Genomic DNA, 22,693 nt, shown 5'->3' with positions numbered 1-22,693 from the left:
TTTTTTTTTTTTACCCCGAATCACACTCGGGTTTACCATTCAGGAGGTTAAAGAAAGAATTGCATGTTTTATCTTAAATTTCTAGTCCACCAAATCAGCCTTTACGCACACACGGGAACAGTTAAAAGAATAGCAAATAATAGCAAAATAAAAAGAACGATGAACTCAAACCCTTACAGTTCTCCTTTGAGTTGGGAAAAAAAGTACAACAAATCTTTAGTCAACACTTTAACAATACATTTTTTTGGTCCTAAAAGATTGCCAAATCCCTTATAATACAAAGTAGAAATTCATTTTATGGCCCAAACTGCAGTAATATCCCAGGCTCCATGTATGACCGATGATGGATGTGAATGACCACAGCTGTTCAAACAAGTTTATCTGGTACATAATCAAATACTGAACAAGTGGATAAGAAACAGATTACACCCCTTTATGACTAAAGTAACTGAATCCTTTATGATCAGGACAAATTTTAGTGTCATTTTACCAACAATACCCAAGATGAATAAATTACTTTCAATTTTTGTTTTCTGTAAGACATGTTTGTTTGTGTTTGCTGTACCCATTGGCAAGTTCTTCCATTATTTCCTGTTTCCAAGCTATCCAATTATCGAACCCATGCTGTTTTTGCATTTAAAAAGCACTATCTAGCAGGCCTAAAGCAAGAAGGGAATTAAAAACTATTTAAAGGATCAAAAAAGTCATTAGTCCAATCTACTAATGTTGTAACTCAACAAACCTATAACCTGGCCTTTCCTTAGATAGGTAAAACCTAAAAAAAGACAGTCTATCAAGTATTTAGTGGCACATCGGACAGTTTTTCAAACTTTATCAACCTTAGTTTGTTCTTGGCTTTAGCACCTAATTTCACAGACATGTTTTCCTGGTAAATATTTTGACTTTTTGTTTTTTTTTTTTTTTTACACCTTGTGGATTCGAGTTGTTTAAATTTGTATACCCCTAACCTCCTACTAATGCAATGCCAGTCATCAGGGTCATTAATTAAGACAAGGTGCTTTTTTGTGTCTCAGGGGGATTGTGTGCATTCTGAGGTGGTAACCTACACATTACACATTATTTTCCTCTACCTTCTGTGCGTTAAATTACTCCTCTGCTAATCATTTTCTATGCCTTTAAAGATCAGCTGGGCTGCTAACTCTGTACACTTTCGGAACCTTATTATAAAGATAGGCTAATTCTGAGGTTGCATTTTTAACTCATCTAAGGAGAGGTCTTCTTACTGCAGAATAGATCAGAAACAAATGACTCAAGTACATCATCAAAAATATTTTGAGGAAGCTGTGCAATTGGAAGTTGAATTTAATTTTGATGTGTGCTTTATTGAAATTTAATTCAGTAAAAGCCACATGATTAAAATTTACCATCAAAAAGTTGCTCTAAAATATCTTGGAAGATCATATTCACTTAAAAATAAAAACATCTCTACTTCATTAAGAAAACATGCTGCTCACCATTCTGTCTAAGTTTTCAATTGATCTATATATTTCACCTTGAGATTCATCATAATATGTATAACGAAATCGTTGACCTGGAATATAAAAAGGAATATAATAGGGAATTTCAAATTTTTTTTTTCTTTTTTTTTTAAAAACAACAATGAGAGGAAAAATTCAACATATTTTAGACATTCAATGTAGAGAAATACACCAAGAGGACACAGCTTACCCAATCTAGGTCACAAAATCATATGAAAGAGTGTTACTAGAACCGACTATTTTTAAAGCTCATTTATGTGTGTTGAAAATGGTGCATTTCATTCATAAACCCACATCACAAGCTAGGAATTCTAATCCCACGGACAAACTTTTTACTGTAGTCAATGAACACAACTCCTACCACCACTGCTATCAACACAAGCAAGTATGCAGATAAATACAGGGCTAATTCTGGACAAAGATGGTGACAGCAGGTAAAAATAAAAACTTTTGGAAGACCTTTATATAAACATACATGTTTTTTTTTTTTTTTTTTACACAATGTTTCTAATTATGTTTGTAGAGAAAGGTAGACCACTGGTCATGTAATAAGGCTGCATGAGTGACCCTGCTGTTACTTAATATTATAATTACATAGGAAATTGACAATCTGGAGCTTTAACTTGTTTTGTATATTCTTTATATTGGGGTAAACCACAATACTGAAAAATACCCACACTTAAACCGAATACTTACCCCAGTGGCAAAAATCTGATGAAATTACAAAAAGGTTAGAAGGATCTGCTAAGTATTTGCTAAAAAGTTTCCCAAACTCTTGTTCCTTTGATTCACTAAGAGCTCCGACCAACACAGGAACAATGGTAAACTCATCCTTATGGCTAGGAAAGAAAAAAAAGGAAACAGAAAAATGAAATGCGTGTTACAGAAAGTAAACACTCAGGTAATATAGGAAAACGTAGCTATTTTGTATTGTGGTAACAATCTGGTTTCGTACTGCACTAGCATAATCCATCTGTGAAAGTGCTAATCCAAGTAACAATTCTTCTGATGTACAGTGCTTAAGGGTTCATTGTAAAGTATAAATACAGAACCAAAAAATGTTTTGTATGTGTAGTGCTTTATTGTCGAAATATCACTCCATCTCCTGTCCCTAAGATTCAACAAAAATATTAGAGAAAAAAAAAGGTGAAGGGAATTCCAACCATTTTTTTCGGTGACAATAGTTAGCAAAAAAGAGGTGAATATCCCCAGTGGGGACGTGGACACCAATAAATCTCAATAGAGACTTACTTAAATTTTATCCAAGACTAAAATAAAAAAAATTTTGCCTAACAAAAAACTTTAGGCAAAGCAGAGTTGTCTTTTTGCCATTTCTGTATCAACTGTTGTTGTTCAATACAATATTATAGAATGGATTATCAAATGCCAAATCAGCCAGCATGATCATTTCTCTTTATGGAAGCAGTCCACCCTCTTTCCAACTATTACTTTGATATGTATGCTACAAACTAAACTAATTCTATTTGTATAAGTTGGAATAATAGAAAAGTGATGGCAGAAAGAAAATGTCTATTAAGTCTGCCCTTGAGTCCCCAAAAAACAAACTCTGTTTGAAAAGGACACCCACCAGCAGTATGATATCCAACAGTGTTTTGGGAAGCACCCTGAAAAAATTGTTTTGGCTGAACATATACTCTAATGCAGGATGCCCCACTAATCACTTAAATGTTAGGTGCGAATGAAAATAAAATAAAAAAAAAAATGGATTACCTGGAAAAAATTTGTCCTTTACCATATTTTCCCTTCCCATTATTGTAATTATCTTTTTTTGTGCCCCCTGATTCCAAACAAGAAATCTCGGTGGAACACATACCACATTTCAAGATGCTCTGGTCACACAATGCTTACTGACTTCTACATCTACATAGAATCAGAGTAGATTTCTATCCCGGTGAAGCATATCACATTTGCAGTTTACTACTAATTTTGTAGTACGTATCATAATGTATATATCACTGCATTCAGAAAATGTTTTCTGTAAAACTAATAGGGGTATAGATGTAAATATTTCTGTATTTTAGCCTGGAGAAACCCACTTCCACACAAAATAAATAGGTGAGGTTGTCAGGGGAAGAATTCAATCATGTCGGTGCCGAGCGGACTTGCACGAAATGCTAATAAAACAAACCTTTCCATTGCTTTAGCAGTGTAAGGTAGATGCATTTCAATGCTGTGCTCATCTTCGTCCGTTTGCATTGACATTCGCTCAAACATCCCAGTTTTCCACAACTCTCCGTAAACTGAAAACATGTAAAACACAGGAGGTTTTATTTTCCACACAGGCACACTAGTGACATGTCCAGGCAACAGTTTCCATGTAGTAGAATTACCATAGTCTTAATATAGTAATTGGTTTTCTCTTTCATTTACTTTGTCACTTGGGCCTTACTGACTTTTCCCCATAAAAAAAATAGCAGGTGAAGTTTTAGATAAACAGACAAGTTTTCCTTGGCAACAAAGGGCAAAGCAACAGCTTCTGTGATTATTATCCATTATATATATGTTTGAAAATAATGCATCAGAGATGCCTTGGCTAGCCGAAAGCTATGTTATTATATTGAAGCATTAAAGTTACCTACTTTTCGTTCCAAAATTACAGCAATCTATTCTAATAATCTGCAGTTACTGTTAATGCAATACAACTGGTAGGTCCCCATACAAGCCTATGAGGGCTCATTGCACAGGAATAGCCAACGCCAAAGATTTTTTTGCCAGTGGAGAAGTAACCTATTCAATCAAACAGTTCAGGTACAGCATAAGGCTAAAAACTAAGCTGGGGCTAGGGCATCTATGTTGAGTAAGGCAGTAGATAAAGAGGTTTGTAACAGTTCTTTTAAGCAGAATAGTAGGCCAACAGGTAAACTCCGTCCATCCCTCTCCAAGTCTGGGCCGGAATGCAAAAACCGATAGGGGTATTCAAAGAAATATCAACAATCAATTTCAGAAAATATACAGTAAAAACTGTTGGTAAGGTGACTAAGACCATGATGATTTTAACCATACCTTTCTGATCAATATGTAGGTCATAGAGTGGTGTTCTATACATATCCACAGTGGATAGTGCACATCTAGAAAGGGCCACATGGTGAGAAGGACCGAGAATGAAAACTCTTCGCCTAGTTATAAGGAAAAAAAAAGGCAACTTAGCAATTTTTTTAAAAATAAATAGAACAGGCAACTTATACTCTAGGCAATTTAAAAATTTTTGTGTGGTCTTCTTGGGGATATACTGTATCATTAACGTAGTAAGGAATGAAAATCAGTGAAAACTGTAAACTGCTCATGTAATACACTATAGATTTCACTGTTGTAGTATTTGGTAATTTTCAATTAAGAGTAAACAGAAATCGTCTCTCCATTCTATGGAGGCCATTTCCATGTGATTCCTCGATGTAAAAGACATGGAGGTGGTAGTGTGTGTATGCGGTGTGGGGCATACACACCACAGTGTACTCTCCCTGGGTGTTAAAATCGTAATCCGAGAACTCCTAAATATTAAGGTTTAATAATTGGACTTCTCATCTATCATTTTCTTGTAAAAGCAACTGCCGTTTGTGGCTTCAGGTCTAAAAGACTTTGAAATTGTGTGTTATAAATATTGGAACAAAAAATGTTAGTGTTTTTTTCAGCCTTTTGTTTGCCTTCTACTTATTTTCCATAGAATCCTTAAAAGGATCACATTTTCAGTGAATCTTGTGATGTGCTATGGAAGAGGTCAGTGTTATACAAATGCATAAATAAGGCATGAGCAACAAATCATTTCAATTACTTTTAGGACAACAACGACATCTAGTTGTGAATTACAGTTATGGCACCCAGGTATTTCCACATCTAAATCTATTGAGACATTTACAATTCTGAGTATTTTGGCCACTTCTAAAGGCTAGCGAAAAAAAACATTTATAAAGCTCTCATGTCTTATGCAGCTTTTTAAAAAGTTATGTACAGCTCCCAATTATCAAGTGTTTTGCAAGCTATACATGACTCCCAGCTAACTAGAAAAAAGTTTAAAAGTTGCTTTTATAGTGTATGTAATACCTAAAATGATCTGCTGCATTTGCTGCTTTTTGGTCTGTTAAATATACTATTAAAAAAACCTTTGTTATATCAGGGGGATCAGTAGGTCTTAAAAGGATAAAAGGCCTTTGCATTGACTTTTGATGTCGTATCCCGAGCAGCCCTGTTTAATTTGCCTTGCAAATCAAATGAAAAAGAAAATGAAAAGAAAACTACCACAGTCACCACTTACATCTATAGACAAGTAATTTGCAATTTATTCTTTTGCTTTAGGGTCTGGATGTACTTTGGTTCCATGCTACTGAGCAATTAAACCAATAGATCAATAGATTACTCATAACAGGACATTAGAAACGATGTGTAGCCAAGGTATTTCATACATTATTACTGTGCTCGTATTTTACCAATAGTATTGTGATGATGGCTGTATTCCATTGTTAGTGTAGCTCACCATTACGTATATATAAGGGATACGTAAATATGGCTTAGATATAAATGCAAAAATGTCTGAATGAGTCTGCTAGAGGATTGAAGGAGCAAGGTAGCAACTTCATTGCGCATCTAAGGTTCACGGCTAGCGTTATTAATGCTGGTCAGGGAGATGCAATTACTAATTGAATTTGGCTATTTCCTTGCAGACAAAGTTACAAAGCAGACAATAGGTATGGAAAAATGTATTATATATAATGATGGACATGCACCCACCCAAATAATTAAATTAGGTGTACAAAGTCTCTAATGTCAGCCTCCGATAGTACCGCTGGCTCATTACATTCCTAAAGCCATTGGTTTCTGACCTGCTGATAAAGTGAAACCGGCTGTTCAAAGCCAGAGGCAACATTAGGATGTCCATTTTTAGGCATGGTAAAGCAAGTACTTTTGAAATAACTTTATCGTGGGAATATAAAGCAATAAAATTCTTGGGTATTCATATCCCGCCCCATACTTCACAACTATTCCAAGCTAATTTTCCTCCTTTATTGACAGCATTACCCATGAAATTGGAAAAGTACAAAAGAAATGAGATTTCCATGGCAGGTAGAGTAGCGACGGTTAAAATGTTTATACTGCCCAAGATTTTGTATCTTTTACGCACTCTTACAATCCCCTCCCTAAGAAATATATTATATCACTTCAAAATATGTTTATAAATTTTATATGGAAAGGAAAAAGACTTAGGAGCGCATTCAAAATACTTACACAACATAAGAAATTTGGAGGAATGGGGATAGCAAATCTGTCCCGTTATCACATGGTTTCAGTCCTTTCCGAAATCTACTACTGGTGGCACCCGTCCCCACATAAGTTGTGGGTTGAGATGGAACAACATTCACTATCCATGCCAAGTATGAGACATCTACTGATGGCTATTAAACTGGGACTTCCTATATCCATTTCTTTGTATCCCACAATTCAAATCACCCTGAAGTGTTGGATGGACTCTGTTTTGTTGTCCACTGCTTCAGGGTCTTATTTGACAATACACCCTGATCTAAAAGTCTTGTAAGTATTTACCCCACAGCTAAATTTACCAAGATGGGTGAATTGTGGTATCTGTGAAGCGAGAGATATCATCACTCCAAATGGTATTAAATCCTTTGCTAATTTGCAGGCAGAATACCACCTAGCTGATACTTACTGGAGAATTAGGCATCTTATTAAAAGGATCAATGATCAGCCTGAGTTTCACTTGCATATATATCGTTAAAGAACTTTATTCAAGCACCTATATCGTATAAAAACAGCATTACTAAATATTACAATATGCTTAGTGGAAATTTGGACTTTCCCCTATCTACCAATACACGAAAAAGGGCCAAAGACTTGGATAAAAATAGTACTTCTATTGAATGAGCTAGCACCATCGATCCTATTGGAATCTAATATTTAAATTGATTTTTGATATCACGCTCATTCAAATATCACCCTCACCCGAATTGGGTATTTTGCATTTAGACACTGGAAGGTTTTACACTCGGATCAGATCTATTATTATTCAGATTCTGTTACTAGCAAAAATGCATATTACCAAACTATGGAGAACTACTCAAATCCCTAATCATATTGATGTTATTACGGACCTTAATTTTTGTTGTGCATATGAAAAAAATGGTCGCTATTATGGATTTAAACTATGACAAATTTTTTGTTTAGTCGGAACTCTGGTTCCTCCATCCTTCCTGTAATATTTCACGTTATTAGGCTATGTATAGTGGATACTGTGCTTCAGTTTATTCCGAATTTTCTGTATTGGCCGGTGAAAATGGTGCTCTACATGTCTAGATTTCTGTATTCCTATGTTTATTTGTTTTCTGTTTTTAAATGTTTTATTTTTTCTTTCTCTTTCTTTCAAAGGTGCAATTTTTTTTTTTGTTTCTCATATTGTACACTTTTTATGTAAAAATTTAAAACCTTTAATAAACAATTATTAAACTATAAAAAAAAACTTTATCCTCTCCCTGTACTGTATATCATTTTCTCACCTTAATATGGGTCTATTTTGCTGCTGAGTAGGGCACATAAAGTACTGCATCCACCAAACCCTTAGGTCTTAGTAATAAAACTATTTAGTATATAATTTTTTTAGCATCCATCTACTGGTGCTTCTAATGAATTAAAAATGCTGTGTGTTAGAAACCAAAACTTTCATTAACCTCCCCAGCGTTCTAATTCCCTCAAAATTTCCATGCAAAAAGCGGTACAATTTTTTGCATAGAAATTTATTTTTCATTGTAGGCTGTAATTCTTAGGCATAACTCACTGATATTTAATAAGTTTATTAATAAACTTTAAATAACAAAACACAAAAATCTGTTAAAATAAATCTATTATGTGAATATTTCTTTGTATTAGACTCAATACAGCTATTTTGTATTGAATCCAATACAAAATTATTTGAATTACCTGCCCGCACCAATGCATGTACCGACGTCACTGGGAAACCCCGTAGATCTCGTCTCTGCACTTTGCGGCTAGAGATCAGAGGAGGAGAACGTGTCCCCAGGACTTGCGGGGACCAGCAGGATGCTGGGGGACAGCGGCGGAGCAAGGTAAGTGAGTTTTCTTTTTGTTAAAAGCAACCTCGAGTGTGACTCATAAAACTTTTTTGCTCCAGCAAAGGGTTAGGTACTTATTTTCTGATTTGGATCCACTTTAAAGAACAAAATAGTAGTGCAATATCACTACTTTCAACTTACTAAACCTTTAAAAAAATATGGCAAAGCTGTTCTATAGGTTGTGTCTTCCCAGCACAATAAAGAAGTCATGATTACCTGGCTATGTTTGAAAACCTTTTGGGAAATTGTGTCCTCGAAACCCAACCGATCAACCTATCAGACCTCGACCTATCACACTAGTATCTTTGAATCACAAATGTAATAAACATGACAAGGACTTCACCAGAGAAAACTTACGTAATGGAAGGGTCTACTTGCTTATAGGCATGAGCAGCACAGGATCCACAGTAGGTATATCCAGCGTGACTATTAAGAAATATTTAGAGACAACATAACTGTTTAGTTACAAAATAAAATGTATATGGACAACATTTTTGTAATATTACTATTTAAAATAAAACCCAATCTAACCAAGATTTTTAAAGCTATATTACTTCTCTCTAGCAGTCCAATTCTGCTAAGGGTTATACCACTTTTGTAGAAAGGGAAAACACAACACATAACTGCAATAGCTTTACTGATCCAACCAGCATGTCATTTGTAGCTTGGTATTAAAGCTCAAATTCAGATCTCTCTTAAGTTTTGTTTTCAAACCAACAGAGATTCAACTTCTCCCCAGTACCTTTTCAAAAACATATAGTCTACATTTACGTAGAGAAGACTCAATACTCACGGTGCAATAATGGCTCGTGCAGGTCTTTTTGAAGTTTGTGCTTGGGATAGCCAACCTTCCAACTGGGCACTTAGCTGGGGCCCTAAAACAATCACAAACCAGACCATTAAAATGAGAAAACAGATTTAGTCATTATATATATATATATATATTTTTTTTTTTTTTTTTTTTTTTTACAAAATGTTTCAGCTACTATTTAACCACATTGATTCGGACACTCTGCTAGAATTACCTAATGAATGGCAAAACATTTTTAAAGTAGCACAATATTTTATTGGCTCTCCCCTGGATGCTACATGTAAAATCAAAAGAAAAAACACTCAGCAATGCTGCCGCCTTCTACCACCTTTCAAATACAGGATGACAAATGGACCCAGCAAATCCAATGCTACACATGTATTATGGATTATGCGTATAAAAGTTTAAGAAGGAATTTTCGTTTAGACTAATTGTAGTAAACATTATTTTAAAAGATAAACCCAGGCCACAAAAACAGAGAGCCAACTCAGTCCTCTCTTACCTCCTGGGCTATTGTAGAGTGCCAGCTGCGAGTTTGTAAATCTCAGAGGCCTAAAGAAGTGACTATCACTGCTGTTTACTTTGTTTTTTGTAATAGCTGCAGCTCCTTGATACTGATCACTCTTCAAATGTGGTTAGGCAAGTGAACACCTTGATCATGATGACCCAGTAAAAAAAAAAAAAAATTACAGATTGCTAAATTTGGGCATTAACCTCCCTAGTGGTTCATTTCTTTCCGGTTTTATATGTCTAAAAGCGGTACATTGTTTTTCATGAAAATTTATTTTACAGTATATTATAATAGTATGAGTATAACAGTTTGAAACACAAAATCATTTAAAAACAATAAATTAAAAAATTATAATATATATATATAATGTATTTTTTTAAATTAAAAAAAATTCACATTATACTCATACTAATATATATGCTGTAAAATAAATGTTCTTGAAAACAATGTACTGCTTTTACACATAAAATCTAATGTATTGCATTCAATACAGTTATTTTGTATTGAATGCAATCCAAATGGATTTTGAATTTCCCGCTCTGCCCGGCCGGGACGTGCACGCACACAGACATCACCGGGAACTTCCCTGGTGACTCATCGGATGCAGAAGCAGGAAGAAGAAAGAAGACGGAGATCGCGACGCTGGATGGCGCAGGATCCCCGGCGGATCAGGTAAGCATTGTATTTACTAACCTTCCATAGGTGCTCCAACCTTGAGTGTGACTCGCGGTTACCACTTTTAGCAACTTTTTTTTTACCGCTAGAGAGGTTTAATGCTCAGATTATTCCTCAGATCCTTCACATAAGAGTTGTTTTAAAGGATACATAACTCTGAAAACCTTCGTGAAAAAAAACAACAACCCCAATGATCTTAGCTCGAAGCCAACAACAGTGACATATGTGAAGTTTACCTACACCTTAACCCTTTTGGCTGAGCCGTGCTTACAATAACTTTCTTATGTTTTTGGATGGATTTACACCCAGAACTGAAAAGCAAGAGCATGACTTGTGATTAGCATTAGAGAGGATATTGTTGATATTCTCACCCATTTAATTTAATCTTCATGATACACATTTCACATTACATTACATTACAGAGTACATTACACTGCTTTCCCAGGATAGTGAGGTAGTTAGCAGGTATATATGGGCATAATGACTACATTGGGGGGCACCTCCAATGGTCATTCACGCATGTATCTTTTTGTCTATTTGTATATCCGAGGTGGCTTTATGCAACAACTCTCCATTTCCAACCAGATAATGTAGATCGGCAAATATTTTAAATGACAAAGGTGCTGGAAGGGTGGGAGAGAGATCAGAAATGGGCATTTATCAAATTTTGCTTTTCCCATCCTGCTTAATATTTATTAAGAATCCCAATGGGACCATTTATAACAGATTTTGATATCTACTTTCCATTCTATTGTATCCCCCTAAAACAACATTGAAACTACTTTCACTTGATGTAAACCATTATAAAACTACCATTACGATAGGTGAACCGTGTATAGTGCTGGGATGTCAGATCGGATCTTGATGCCCCTGCCAAACCTAATATGTAACACTATTTTCCATATATAGTGGATCTTTTTTCATGTATATATTATTTAATTCCATGTGCAACATAAGCTAAGTTTTAATAAAATTATTGTAACCTACTTGCCAATCCCCCCTTTTCTTCCTTTCTTTCATTTTTTTTTGAATACTTTATATTTTACTCCACAGTATTAATACAGCAGCCTGTATTTTGTGGCCCATTCATAAAAACGCATGAAGCAGTACAAAGCCTGTGACAGGCTATAGTCTAATGGAGCAAAGAGAACTCTGTAGCACCAGGAAGCTCTCCTGTCGATTTTTTTTCCTGCTGTGCTTTATAAATACTGATTTTCCATCTAATTTCTACAGTTACACCATGGCTGCGTTAAATGCCCCATTCAATGTAAATGATCACTTGCCCCATTTCAATTTCCTTGGTGCAACAAATATTAAACAGGTTTCTAGTTGTGACAAATTATCTTAATATTTTGGTTAAAGAAAAGGAATATTATGGGGAAAACAGGACTGTGAGGGATATTTATAAATTATTGCCATCCATTTATCTGCAATTCACTGACAAATATTCAAATCTCTACACTTCGTTTCAGTGCCTATTAAAACAATGACTCATTCTGCCACCTAGTGGAGAATTGTCAAAGTGCACAGAAATGCTAGATGAGGAAACAAACATTAGGAGCGAACTGACAGGGGTATCATTTATAGATACCTATGTATTTTGTATATTTTCCTCAAAAGAAAATCATTGTCAGTGTTCCCTCCAGCCCCTTTCAGCCTGGCACACCACCTGGCACTTTGCAGTTATCACCCGTTTTTAGGTGGGCAGACACCCGCCTACAACTTCTTCCCACCAAGCTTAAAAAAAAAATTCTGGAGAGAATACTAATTGTGTTTTTTCAAACTAGTACATAGAGTGGAACAAGCATGTATAAAGTGACTTACAAATAATAAATGACTGTGTTCTAGTCTAGTGAAGACAAATTGAATATTGAAGAAAATGGGTTAGCATATTTTTTTATTTTGGAACAGCAGTTATTACACTGCAGGCACACGCATACATTAGCATTTTGCACGGTCATATTATACCCCACAGTGCTTTCTAAGATGCCTAAAGCCAAAGCAGATTTTTTATAGAAATATTGAATCAATGCACTTTATACTAAAAGACAGGCAGCCCTCATTGTCATCCCTAAAAATGCTCATTGTGTGTCTCTGCCTGCCTGCAGCGTTTTTGGATTCACTCACCTGGAACGGGAGCAGGAAAATTATGTGAATTACAAACTCCTAATTACCACTTTAAGCCAATTACTCAAATTACTGAAACCACTCGATCGTATGAAAGGTCAGTAATGAGTACCTGTGTGTAAAAATGCCTCAAGCAGTTGGTTCCATTAATAGAGGAACTCTTTACTGTTTCTGATGGTAACTCTTAACAGGACCTGTTCATGGAAGAAGTTCATGCTATAAACTGCACTCTCCATATTTGTCTTATGTAAGGAGAGTATGTAGGTGTTAACACTTTCACATGCTGGTTATGGAGCCCTCAAAAATGTATCTGTAACACAAGGACCACCATTTTCCTGATATTTAATGGAGATGAAGACGCCTTAAATGCAAATCATCAAGTTCAAGGGGTGGTTTTGCAGACTACAAATACTCATGCTCATATTAAATGTAGCAGCATAATAAAGCTTTTCTTTTCCCTAAGCCATCTATGCATTGCTGTACCTGCTCCCCTGCTTAGACAGGATTCAGGGATCAGAATGAATACAAAGCTGCCGGCCCGATCACAAAGCAGACATGAATTAGGCCTAGGTACATTGTACAATGGCCCGGAAAAAACAATGCTTAGCCATTGACATGCTGTGGGAAGTACATGACCAAATACAATAAAACCTGTGACAAGTGGAGTAATGTGCTTTTATTTTTTAGCTCATAGAGACACAATGACAAGCCTATCTCTGTACATAGGATCTAACACAGCTTTATCCACACAGCCATCATTTATTATATCCAGTGCTTTTATTCTGTGAAATGTTGGGGCCTATGTGTGTATAATAATCTAAAATAACCCTTTCATTGTCTCAGACAGCACAAGGAGCAAAGTGAAGGAATCAGAACAAACATCAGATTTGGTATTACTGAAGGGAGAAAAATACATGAATCCAATATTTTACCAGTTTCTGCACTTGACTCCTATTGTCTTTATTTTACAACAATAAAATCTGGTATTACTAGTTATTGTTCTATTTATTAGTCTGCTCAGCATCTGCTGCCTATATCAAGCATTGAATTAGGAACCTATGGTAATAACCAGATACTCAGCCTTTTGTCATGTACATACTTGCAATACCTGTTGCTGGAAATGATTGTTTGGGATCATTTCTAGTGGCTGTAGGAATGAACTCTATACACTCCATGCTGTTCCTTATTTGAGAAGGGGAAGGACAAGCAGGAAGCACACCCTTCCTCCTCCATAGGAAGCTTTGATCAATAGATGCTGATTGCTCACCAGCAGGATGATCACTGATAACCACAGCTGTGCAGGCATTATATATTTTCTGCTAAATCTCCCTCCTGGGCAACAAAAACCCAGTGTTGGTAAATGTGAAATGTCATCAGTACCTTTTTCATGTGTAGCCATGCACCCATAGCCTAATCCAAAGCATATGTAACTCAGAGTCCTAACCCTGCAACTCAAGGAGGGTGGAGGACGTATGCTGGTGTCATCTGCCACAAAAACATGTAAATTGCATGGAATGCACACGTGTAAAGCAGTATTTCCCAACCTTTATAAGAGGGGAGAACCCTAAAATAACTTACAGGTCTTAGGGAGCCCCTGCTATAATTACTATTAACTACCAGCGTGGTGGTCAGTAGGAAAACATCTTTTTCATTGCTGGGCAGTGGGAAGAATGTCACCCTTACAGATAGCCAAAAAGCCATTAAAAGTTGCAAATAGTATTTTATGAAAGGAAGCCATGGTGATTATTTACACATTGCTCTAAGTAGACTAAATTCATCCAGTTACGATATTAATGTATCTCTACCCACAAGTAGACAGGTGGTACCTGTCTGTATTAGATGATTAGTGATTGGAGTCCTAAGCAGATATCAGCCCTATATTTGTGGCAGATAATTGACACTACCAGGAGTGTTGGATCCTCAGACCTCCATGCAGACCCATGTTTTCTCTGTCTTACAGTGAAAGCAATTGTACAAGTAACAATGTCTGGGTATTATGTGTGCAGATCTTTGTACTTCCAGCAGAAACATGGTGACGATGTTGGGGCCAAGGTGGAGCATCGCTGCAAGGGGCCAGCAAGTCTGATGAGCCAAAACACCCACAAGGGATGATTTTTTTTAGCTCCATTACAGGAAGGATGACTTGGTACAGGACTCCTAAATCTGTACATACATGTAATACAGATCACCATCCTTTGCTTTGTTGTTGAGAGATCTCTATAGTCAGCATAAGGCATTTTTATCCTGCCAGGTCTTCATACAATCCCACTGCAAGTCTGTGTCCCAGCCTCCTCCCCACACACGCCATGACTCATTCCCATTGTAGGATGTGCTGACAAAGTCTCTAAAAACAGCGTACAGAATGCTGGGGGCACTTATATCCTGCCATGGCACCGCCTTACAATAAATCCCACTGCAAGTCTGAGGTGGAGGGCTGGGTAGTAAGAGGATATTCCTAATAACATATGTTGGGCTGGGTGGGGATAATTCACAATACAGAACGTGCTGATGAATGCTGGGCAATATATATCTTCCAGCCATTACAGCTCAGGGGGGTCATGTGACCAGGGTGTGAAAGCCACAAAAGACAAAGCTGGAAGATGCATTTTTAAGTCTTTAAGAAAACCTCCATGAAAGAACTAGATGGCCTCCTGCCACACACCCTGTCATTCTTGTCTTTAAGGCAGGTGACAGGGTCTCTTTACTTTACACTGCCAGATCACCTAGGCCCAATGATCACTTGTATACAATATAATCCCAAGTCTCCATGCTTGTAGTTGTCAGAATAGGACAGGACCTCTTTGATCCCTACTGTAACTCAGCCCCCATGACTCCTTGTGAAGGTTGGAGATTTTCATGCTGCCATGTCGCTAGCATACAATGTAATCCCCCTCCATGTCTGTCTCTGACTCCTCCCCCCTCCCTGAGCTCCCCTCCCCCGGTACCTGAGGCAGTGTACCAGCTCCCGGCGTGGCTCGCATCCCTGCACAGCGCTCGGTTGGACATCTTGGTGCCGGAGCCGCCTATGATGTGTTGCCGGGCTGTGCGGATGAGATGTCTCTGTACAGACGGCGTGTACACAGCCTGCGCGCTGCCTGGATGTCTGTGTGTGGGAGAGGGCTGGATGAATGGGGCAGCCACTGGGGGGAGGAGGCGGACGGAGCTGTGACACTCCTCCAGCGAGCTCCGGCTGAGACTAATAATAATAACGGAGCTCACTGTGAGTTACAGCCGCGGTGGGAGGCCGCATCGGTTTCTGGCCGGACACAGGGATAGCAGTCTCCACGGGAGACCCCCGGCCTGGCCTTCTACACTGACAGCGCCCAGCTTGCTGAGGAGGAGCGGACAGAGTGACTGGGTGTGAATGTCTCGCGGTATAGCGGGCGGCTGTGAGAGATATGTACACACAGCCGCACGGAAGGCTTCTCTACCGCTAACTAACTAAAGGCCTTCAAGGCCGGCTAAAAGTGCTCTGACAGGGAGGCGCTGACACCGCAAACGCTTTACTGATTTGTCCCCTCTAGGCGGCGGTGGAGTAAGGTTATGTGGGCGGGGCGATATATGATTGGTTACGTCGGGCGGTGTCTGGGCGGGCTTTGTGCTGTTGCCGAAGATGACATCAGAAACCGGGTGGTCTGTAGGAGATTGGTCAGGAGGGTCTGGGCACAGCAGCCAAGGTGCATTCTTGGGACAAATAATGGTGAGGGGTGGAGCGTCAATGTCGACGTCTGATTGGACGGCCAGTCTCTAGGGGAAGAGGGCAGATTTTGGTGTTTGTCTAAGTTCGGCGATTGTTGTTTTGTGTTAGAAGAACAAAACTTCCAGCATGCACTGCGATGGGGCTGCCAGGCTGGGATGGGTTTGTGTTGCACTGCAAGTTGTAGCCGTTGTACGAAATTGTAAAGTGTATTAGATGCCACACACAACAGGTAATGTCTGCAAAGTGACTGGTAAAGAAAAACTAAAACCCAAAACGGAAAAAAAAAAAATCCTCTTAACTTTAACCCCTCATGGCAGTCCGATGGCCCCAGAGGTGTCATGCATTGGGTCCCACGTCAACCTAGTGCCGGCGGTCCGGGCACCACCATTTTCTCTTCTTCCTGTTCTTCCTAGGTCACCCAACTCAGGAGCGAGATCAAGTGACTTAGAATAAAAAAAATTTGACGATCTCACGCATGAGCAATTTTTCTATTGGAAAAAAAGGCTCCTCTTGCGCATGCCTGAGTTGTTCAGGTATGCGCAGAAGAAGCGCCCCAGAGCCTCCCGGGATGCCAGACAATCAAAAATTAGGGGGCAGTGCCGCACCGTTTTTTTTAACATAAAAGGGTTGCCTACCCTTTCATGTAAAGTGAAAATTGTGAGTTTAGGTACGCTTTAAGTATCCTCATGATGGACAATGTTATCTCTGTGACTGCTTCCTGACAACTGTCACATGTCACACTATTTAAAATGTTTAATGCATGGCTTTGGGAACAATGTGATAGAATAACTAAACTTTTAATTTAAATTAGTTAAATAAATGCCAGGTGCATCAAACAAAAGCTCCCATTTATTTACAGTGTGTTTTCTTAAAAAAAACAGCCACAACCTGGCTTCTGTCGCTCACTAAATAGAAGGATCACTGCTCTGTGTAGAAGCAGGGGCTCTCTGCAAAGATCCAGCAAACCTTGCTGAACCAGAGCTGCCCAATCAGCATAAAGCATGACTATCGGAGAATAAAGGGGCTTTATGATTGACCAAGGAATGAAGGTGCATCAGTGAATGAGCGGTGTATCTATCACAACGAGCGAAGCATAGTAGAATAAGGACAAATCTGTTTCAGTGATGGGGACTTTGGAGGGTTGGAGCACACCAGAGGAGTTTATTTTGATCATTTTGGTGCTATTAAAAATGGTTTGCAATTTTTTTAAATTTGCACACAGGTTTTGTATTGCAGAAAATACAGATTTTGTCCCTTCTGCAATAAAACAAACCTACCTACCTGTTTGCAGCTCTCTTTATAATGTGCACTGAACTGTGCATGTGCGACTCAGTGTACAATCCAGGCTTTAGCTGGCTGCCATGTGCAGGGGTTATGTCACTCCAGACTGGCCAATCAGAATGGCCAAAGATACCAAACCTGGAAGAGAACCAGCTGAAAATACCGCCAAAGAAGAGGCAAATTTGTTTTATTGCAGAAGAGACATTGCCTGCCACTTCTGAAATAAATCTGAATCAGCTCACAATTATTTTACTTTTATAATCAGCACCCCAGCCAAAGGAAAAGTCAGTGATATCATGTTTCTCGGATGACAGAGGGGCTTGTGCTGCTGCAAATTCCTGTAAGGAAGATGATGGTGGGGGTAGGAAAATATATTGCAGTGGGACGCCTATAACATTTTCATTACATTCACATATCCTAAAACAGTTGTTGGGACTCCTCCGACTGACTGGTAATATGTGTCCTAGATCCTGTTGTTTTTACAGCTTGTCTGTATGTAAATGTGCAGATTAATGCAAATAAAGGCATGTATTTATCACAGAGAGTCACATGTTTCTTATTATTTTATTATTATATTATGGGTATTTTTCACAATAGTCATGTATATATGAAGGAATAATACGATCACTCAATAAGCAATTTATTGAAAACAGCCTGTGAAGTGTATCCTGATTCAGAAATATCAAGATGGCACAATCCAGTGCTAACAAAAGAAAATCCTTTGTTTTAAATACACAGATTACAGCGTCATAATCCACACATCATCTTTTGCTGTCTCTGATCTGGAAACTAAGCAATCTTTTATTTTATTTCTTTTACACCATTACATAAAAAATGAACAACAAACTTACACATGATGATGTCCCTCAAGACATTTTTTCAAAAGCATGTGGCATTATTCATAAAATCAAGGCACATGTGTTGTGTGAAGCAAGCCTAGAAAGAGACAATCCATTCATGAGAAGTTCGGGTCTTGGCTGTGCAAACACTCTGGACCTGATTTATTTAAGCTCTCCAAGGCTGAGGAGGATACACTTTCATCAGTGAAGCTGGGTGATCCAGAAAACGTGGAATGGATTTGCTAGCAAATGTTTTGAATCCTGTACCTTATCCATTTCAGGTTTGCTGGATCACCCAGCTTTATTCATAAAAGTGTATCCTAAATCAGTGGTCGCCAACTAGGGGAAAACCCCCAAGAAAATTTGGGTGGTCTGCTGGGGGGGGGGGGGGGGGCCAGAGCCGCGGAACTTGTCTCCCATACAGATCCCAGACTCGGAAGTGGACGGGTTATGGCATCATGACATCACTATAGGGGAAGTTTCTTCCTCTTTGGGTGACACACGGCTCCCAGTGCATGCACAGTCCGGAGCCCGTGAGTTCAGTGGTCTGTAGGTCTGAAAAGGTTGGTGTCCACTGTCCTAAACAATCTCATCAGAGAATTTTTCATTACATGAAGTTTAATAAAACTTTTCCAGAAGAAAACAGCTGCTTTCAGAAACAGCTTGCCTATATAATTAGAGGGGAGAGGGCTTTCTTTTTTTATATGAAGAAAGGCTCCACCACTAGCTAAATACAGTTGTCTGTTGATCAGGTTACTGCGCTGCCCTGGGTCATCTGAGGTCGATCAGCATTTCTTCGGAGGCAGAAAGCATGTTGTGAACGCCTCATTTTACGTATAATACACTTGGCAGCAGTCCACCCCCTCCTTCCTTGGTATTGTTTCTACTTGTCTGTTATGCAGGTTTGTAACTCCTCTTTATTGTACAATGCCGTAACCTCCTGGGCGGTTCATTTCTCTCCAGATTTATATGTCTAAAAGCAGTACATTGTGCACACCTAAAAGTGGTATTTTAGTTCAACATGCTTGCAGGATTTTTATGACAAGACCCAAATTCTAGTACACTGTACATAACAGCTAGAATGCTTTCCTGTGAAGAAACTAAGAAGCTAATGAAAACGAAAGGGTAAAAGTAAAAGTTAAGGATAAACACACAGAGTTTTAGCCAATGTGGTCATACTGCTATAATTATTCCATATTATTGGTTACACATGTGGATCCATTCAGTACCCCAAAAATTGCACAAATATAATGCATTGTGATTATTATATATATATACTAGTACATGCTACACTCCATTGCTTCCTGTGTAAAGCGAGCTTGCTCGTCGGCTCCAATCCCACAAAAACTACTGTAGCACAAATTTCTCAAAATGAAAAAAAGATGTAAAAAATCAGATGGATGTCAATAAGAACAATCATAAAAGATCTTTTAATGTACAGCGCTGTGTAATATGTTGGAGCTTTATAAATCCTGATTATTATTATTATTAATAATAATAATAATAATAATAATACCCATTTTTAGTGACAGTAGGACAAACGAGTGCTGTACACGCAAGGCTTTCCTGTTCAATAGAGAGAGGAGGACGAGCAAGTGGCACTCCTTCATAGGAGTGCACAATGGTTGTTCCTGATTGGCAATTCATAAAACCACCATGGCGAATTGATGGGCAATATTGAGGGACCAATGTACATAGTTATGTAGAAAAAGACATAGGTCGATCACGTTCAACCCCTAGAGAAATAATTCTGCAAACCAGCATATCCATAGTTGATCCAGAGGAAGGCAAAAACACAACTGTTGTCTCAGATGAATATCATCTGATGTTTGAAGTTATCTCATCAACACACAAAAAATATAACTTTCTGCATGCCACCAACCCTACCGCAGCAAGATCCTGAGCATGACCCGTACTGACAATCCTCGTAGGTCACTATTCTAGCTAACCTATGGGATAAGTACTAACCCCGGAATGAGAGCTGCTACACTGTTCAGAAAGTTTAGGGACTACTGTTCTATCATATGCCTAAGGTGGTGGGATGTGGAGATGCTGGGCCAGCACAGACAATGTTTTAGAAGAGAAGAGGGCTATATTACGTAAGCTCTTTGGGGCAGGATCCTCGGCTCCTCTTGTGTCACTGTCTGTATTTGTCTGTTATTTATTGTACTGCGCTGCGTAATATGTTGGCGCTATATAAATCCTGTTTTAATATTAATAATAATATTACAAATAATAATAATATTATGCAAGAAATTAGGACACTGTGCTATCATACTTATTCTCAGTAGCTATTTTAGTATCAGGGTTATTGTAGGATAAAAAAAAACAAAAACAGACCACTATGTAAAAGAAGAATAATAATAGTAGTCATGCCACTGATGACCGCAGCGTCTGATGCCCCTGACTGTGTGGGCAACCAGAAGAGGACAGATATCAGTCCCTGGTGTTGGGACAAGAATCCTCTGCACATCAATGCACTGCAGTAGCACGCATTAGGAACATTGGTGCCATTTATTGTTACTGGCATCCCAATTCACCTTTCTTTTAGGCTACAATAAGGCATACTGTTTTTTATACATGAAGCATGTTGCCATTGTTGGTTTATGTTACAGGAGCCCATTCACAGTAAATCTTCTAGATATAAGAAATTATAAGCCTGTCATAATGACTGGTACAAAGCCTTGCATTGAGTGGGCACACTGATCACTATGCACTCTGCACATGGCCATCTACAATTTTATGGTTCCCATCTGCAAGCTGTAAACTTTTTTATCATCCTATTAAGATAAAAGTGAAAGTTTGAGCTCCATGGCAACAATAGCCACGCCCTCTTTATTAGGACGCAAGCAGAAAAACTTCTAATCTCCACCCCTTTTCTTTGTCTTCTCTTTCGCACCAACCAACTTCATGACGTCACAGCTCCAGAAGGAGGCTTGGACCGCACACAAGAGTCTTCTTGGCTACGGTGGCCTCAGAGGACCATAACTGCATTTCACGGAAGGGGTTCCTGCTGGTGGGTAAGAGATCGAAGTCTGAAGATGTATTGATTGCAGTACATTGCTCCTCCTTTGATGTCTCCTCAGTAGTACTCAGCTTATGAGTTTTATTATTTAATTGGGCGAATTTAGAGGCGTTTTGTGTCAGCATTGTATGTTCCTCTTTCACATTGTTAGCAGTTTCCTTGTAGGTGAATAGCTGTCACAGTTATGAGATTGGGAATTGGGTGCAAACATTGCATACTGACTTTGCTGGGTGTGATATAGTGTCCCCAAGTCCTCGTGTCACTGAGCTGTCAGTTACGCAAGATGACATTTTCTTTTATAAATTGCCCCCTTCCTAATTAAAAAAGTTGCATAAACATTATCAATCCAACTCAATGGGCTGCGTCCTAGTCAGTGTGTATCCATGTCATGTAATCCCAGGGGGTCATAGACCCTTCCCAATGATGGTGACCCATCACACCGGCCCGACCCGACAGGAGATTGCTGCAATGAATGCCACTTCTATTACTACATGAGCGACCTTTCTGTGCAATATACAAATAAAGATATAATATGCTATATTAATATAATAATTCATATAGATATAATACTACATATAGATAGAATACTATATATAGATATATATAATACTACATATGGATAGAATACTATGTATAGATATAATACTACATATAGATGTAATACTACACATATATATAATACTACATATAGATTACTTTATATAGATATAATACTACATATAGATGTAATACTACACATAGATATAATACTACATATAGATGTAATACTACACATAGATATAATACTACATATAGATAGATTACTATATATAGATAAAATAGTACATATATATAGAATACTATATATAGATGTAATACTACCCATAGATGTAATACTACCCATAGATAGATTACTATATATGGATATAATACTACATATATATAGAATACTATATATAGATGTAATACTACACATAGATATAATACTATCCATAGATAGATTACTATATATAGATATAATACTACATATATATAGAATACTATATATAGATGTAATACTACCCATGGATGTAATACTACTCATAGATAGATTACTATATATAGATATAATACTACATATATATAGAATACTATATATAGATGTAATACTAC

The 22,693-nt window shown here is 38.0% G+C and overlaps 2 protein-coding genes across 3 annotated transcripts in view; one reads left to right on the top strand and one right to left on the bottom strand.

Moving 5' to 3' along the window:
• MEMO1 (mediator of cell motility 1) overlaps window positions 1–16,344 on the bottom strand; it is an 18,993-nt gene extending 2,649 nt beyond the window's left edge. The window contains exons 1-7 of the mRNA XM_072409358.1: window positions 15,663–16,344; window positions 9,387–9,468; window positions 8,951–9,019; window positions 4,524–4,636; window positions 3,649–3,760; window positions 2,196–2,338; window positions 1,476–1,552 (exon numbers count right to left, since the gene is read on the bottom strand). Coding sequence (XP_072265459.1) covers window positions 1,476–1,552; window positions 2,196–2,338; window positions 3,649–3,760; window positions 4,524–4,636; window positions 8,951–9,019; window positions 9,387–9,468; window positions 15,663–15,723 — 657 coding nt within the window. The 5' untranslated portion in view covers window positions 15,724–16,344. The remainder of the gene's footprint in view (window positions 1–1,475; window positions 1,553–2,195; window positions 2,339–3,648; window positions 3,761–4,523; window positions 4,637–8,950; window positions 9,020–9,386; window positions 9,469–15,662) is intronic.
• Window positions 16,345–21,478: 5,134 nt separating this feature from the next.
• LOC140329213 (presenilin-2-like) overlaps window positions 21,479–22,693 on the top strand; it is a 20,492-nt gene continuing 19,277 nt past the window's right edge. Inside the window, exon 1 of one of the 2 annotated variants that reach the window (XM_072409356.1) lies at window positions 21,479–21,557. The gene's annotated coding sequence lies outside the window, so the exon portion shown is untranslated. The remainder of the gene's footprint in view (window positions 21,558–22,693) is intronic. The other variant, XM_072409357.1, reaches the window with a different exon arrangement.

The sequence above is a fragment of the Pyxicephalus adspersus genome, chromosome 4 (genome assembly GCF_032062135.1).
Source record: "Pyxicephalus adspersus chromosome 4, UCB_Pads_2.0, whole genome shotgun sequence".
Lineage (NCBI taxonomy): Eukaryota > Metazoa > Chordata > Amphibia > Anura > Pyxicephalidae > Pyxicephalus > Pyxicephalus adspersus.
Note: the sequence above shows the minus strand (reverse complement) of the source record. Positions and strands in the feature narration are given on the sequence as shown.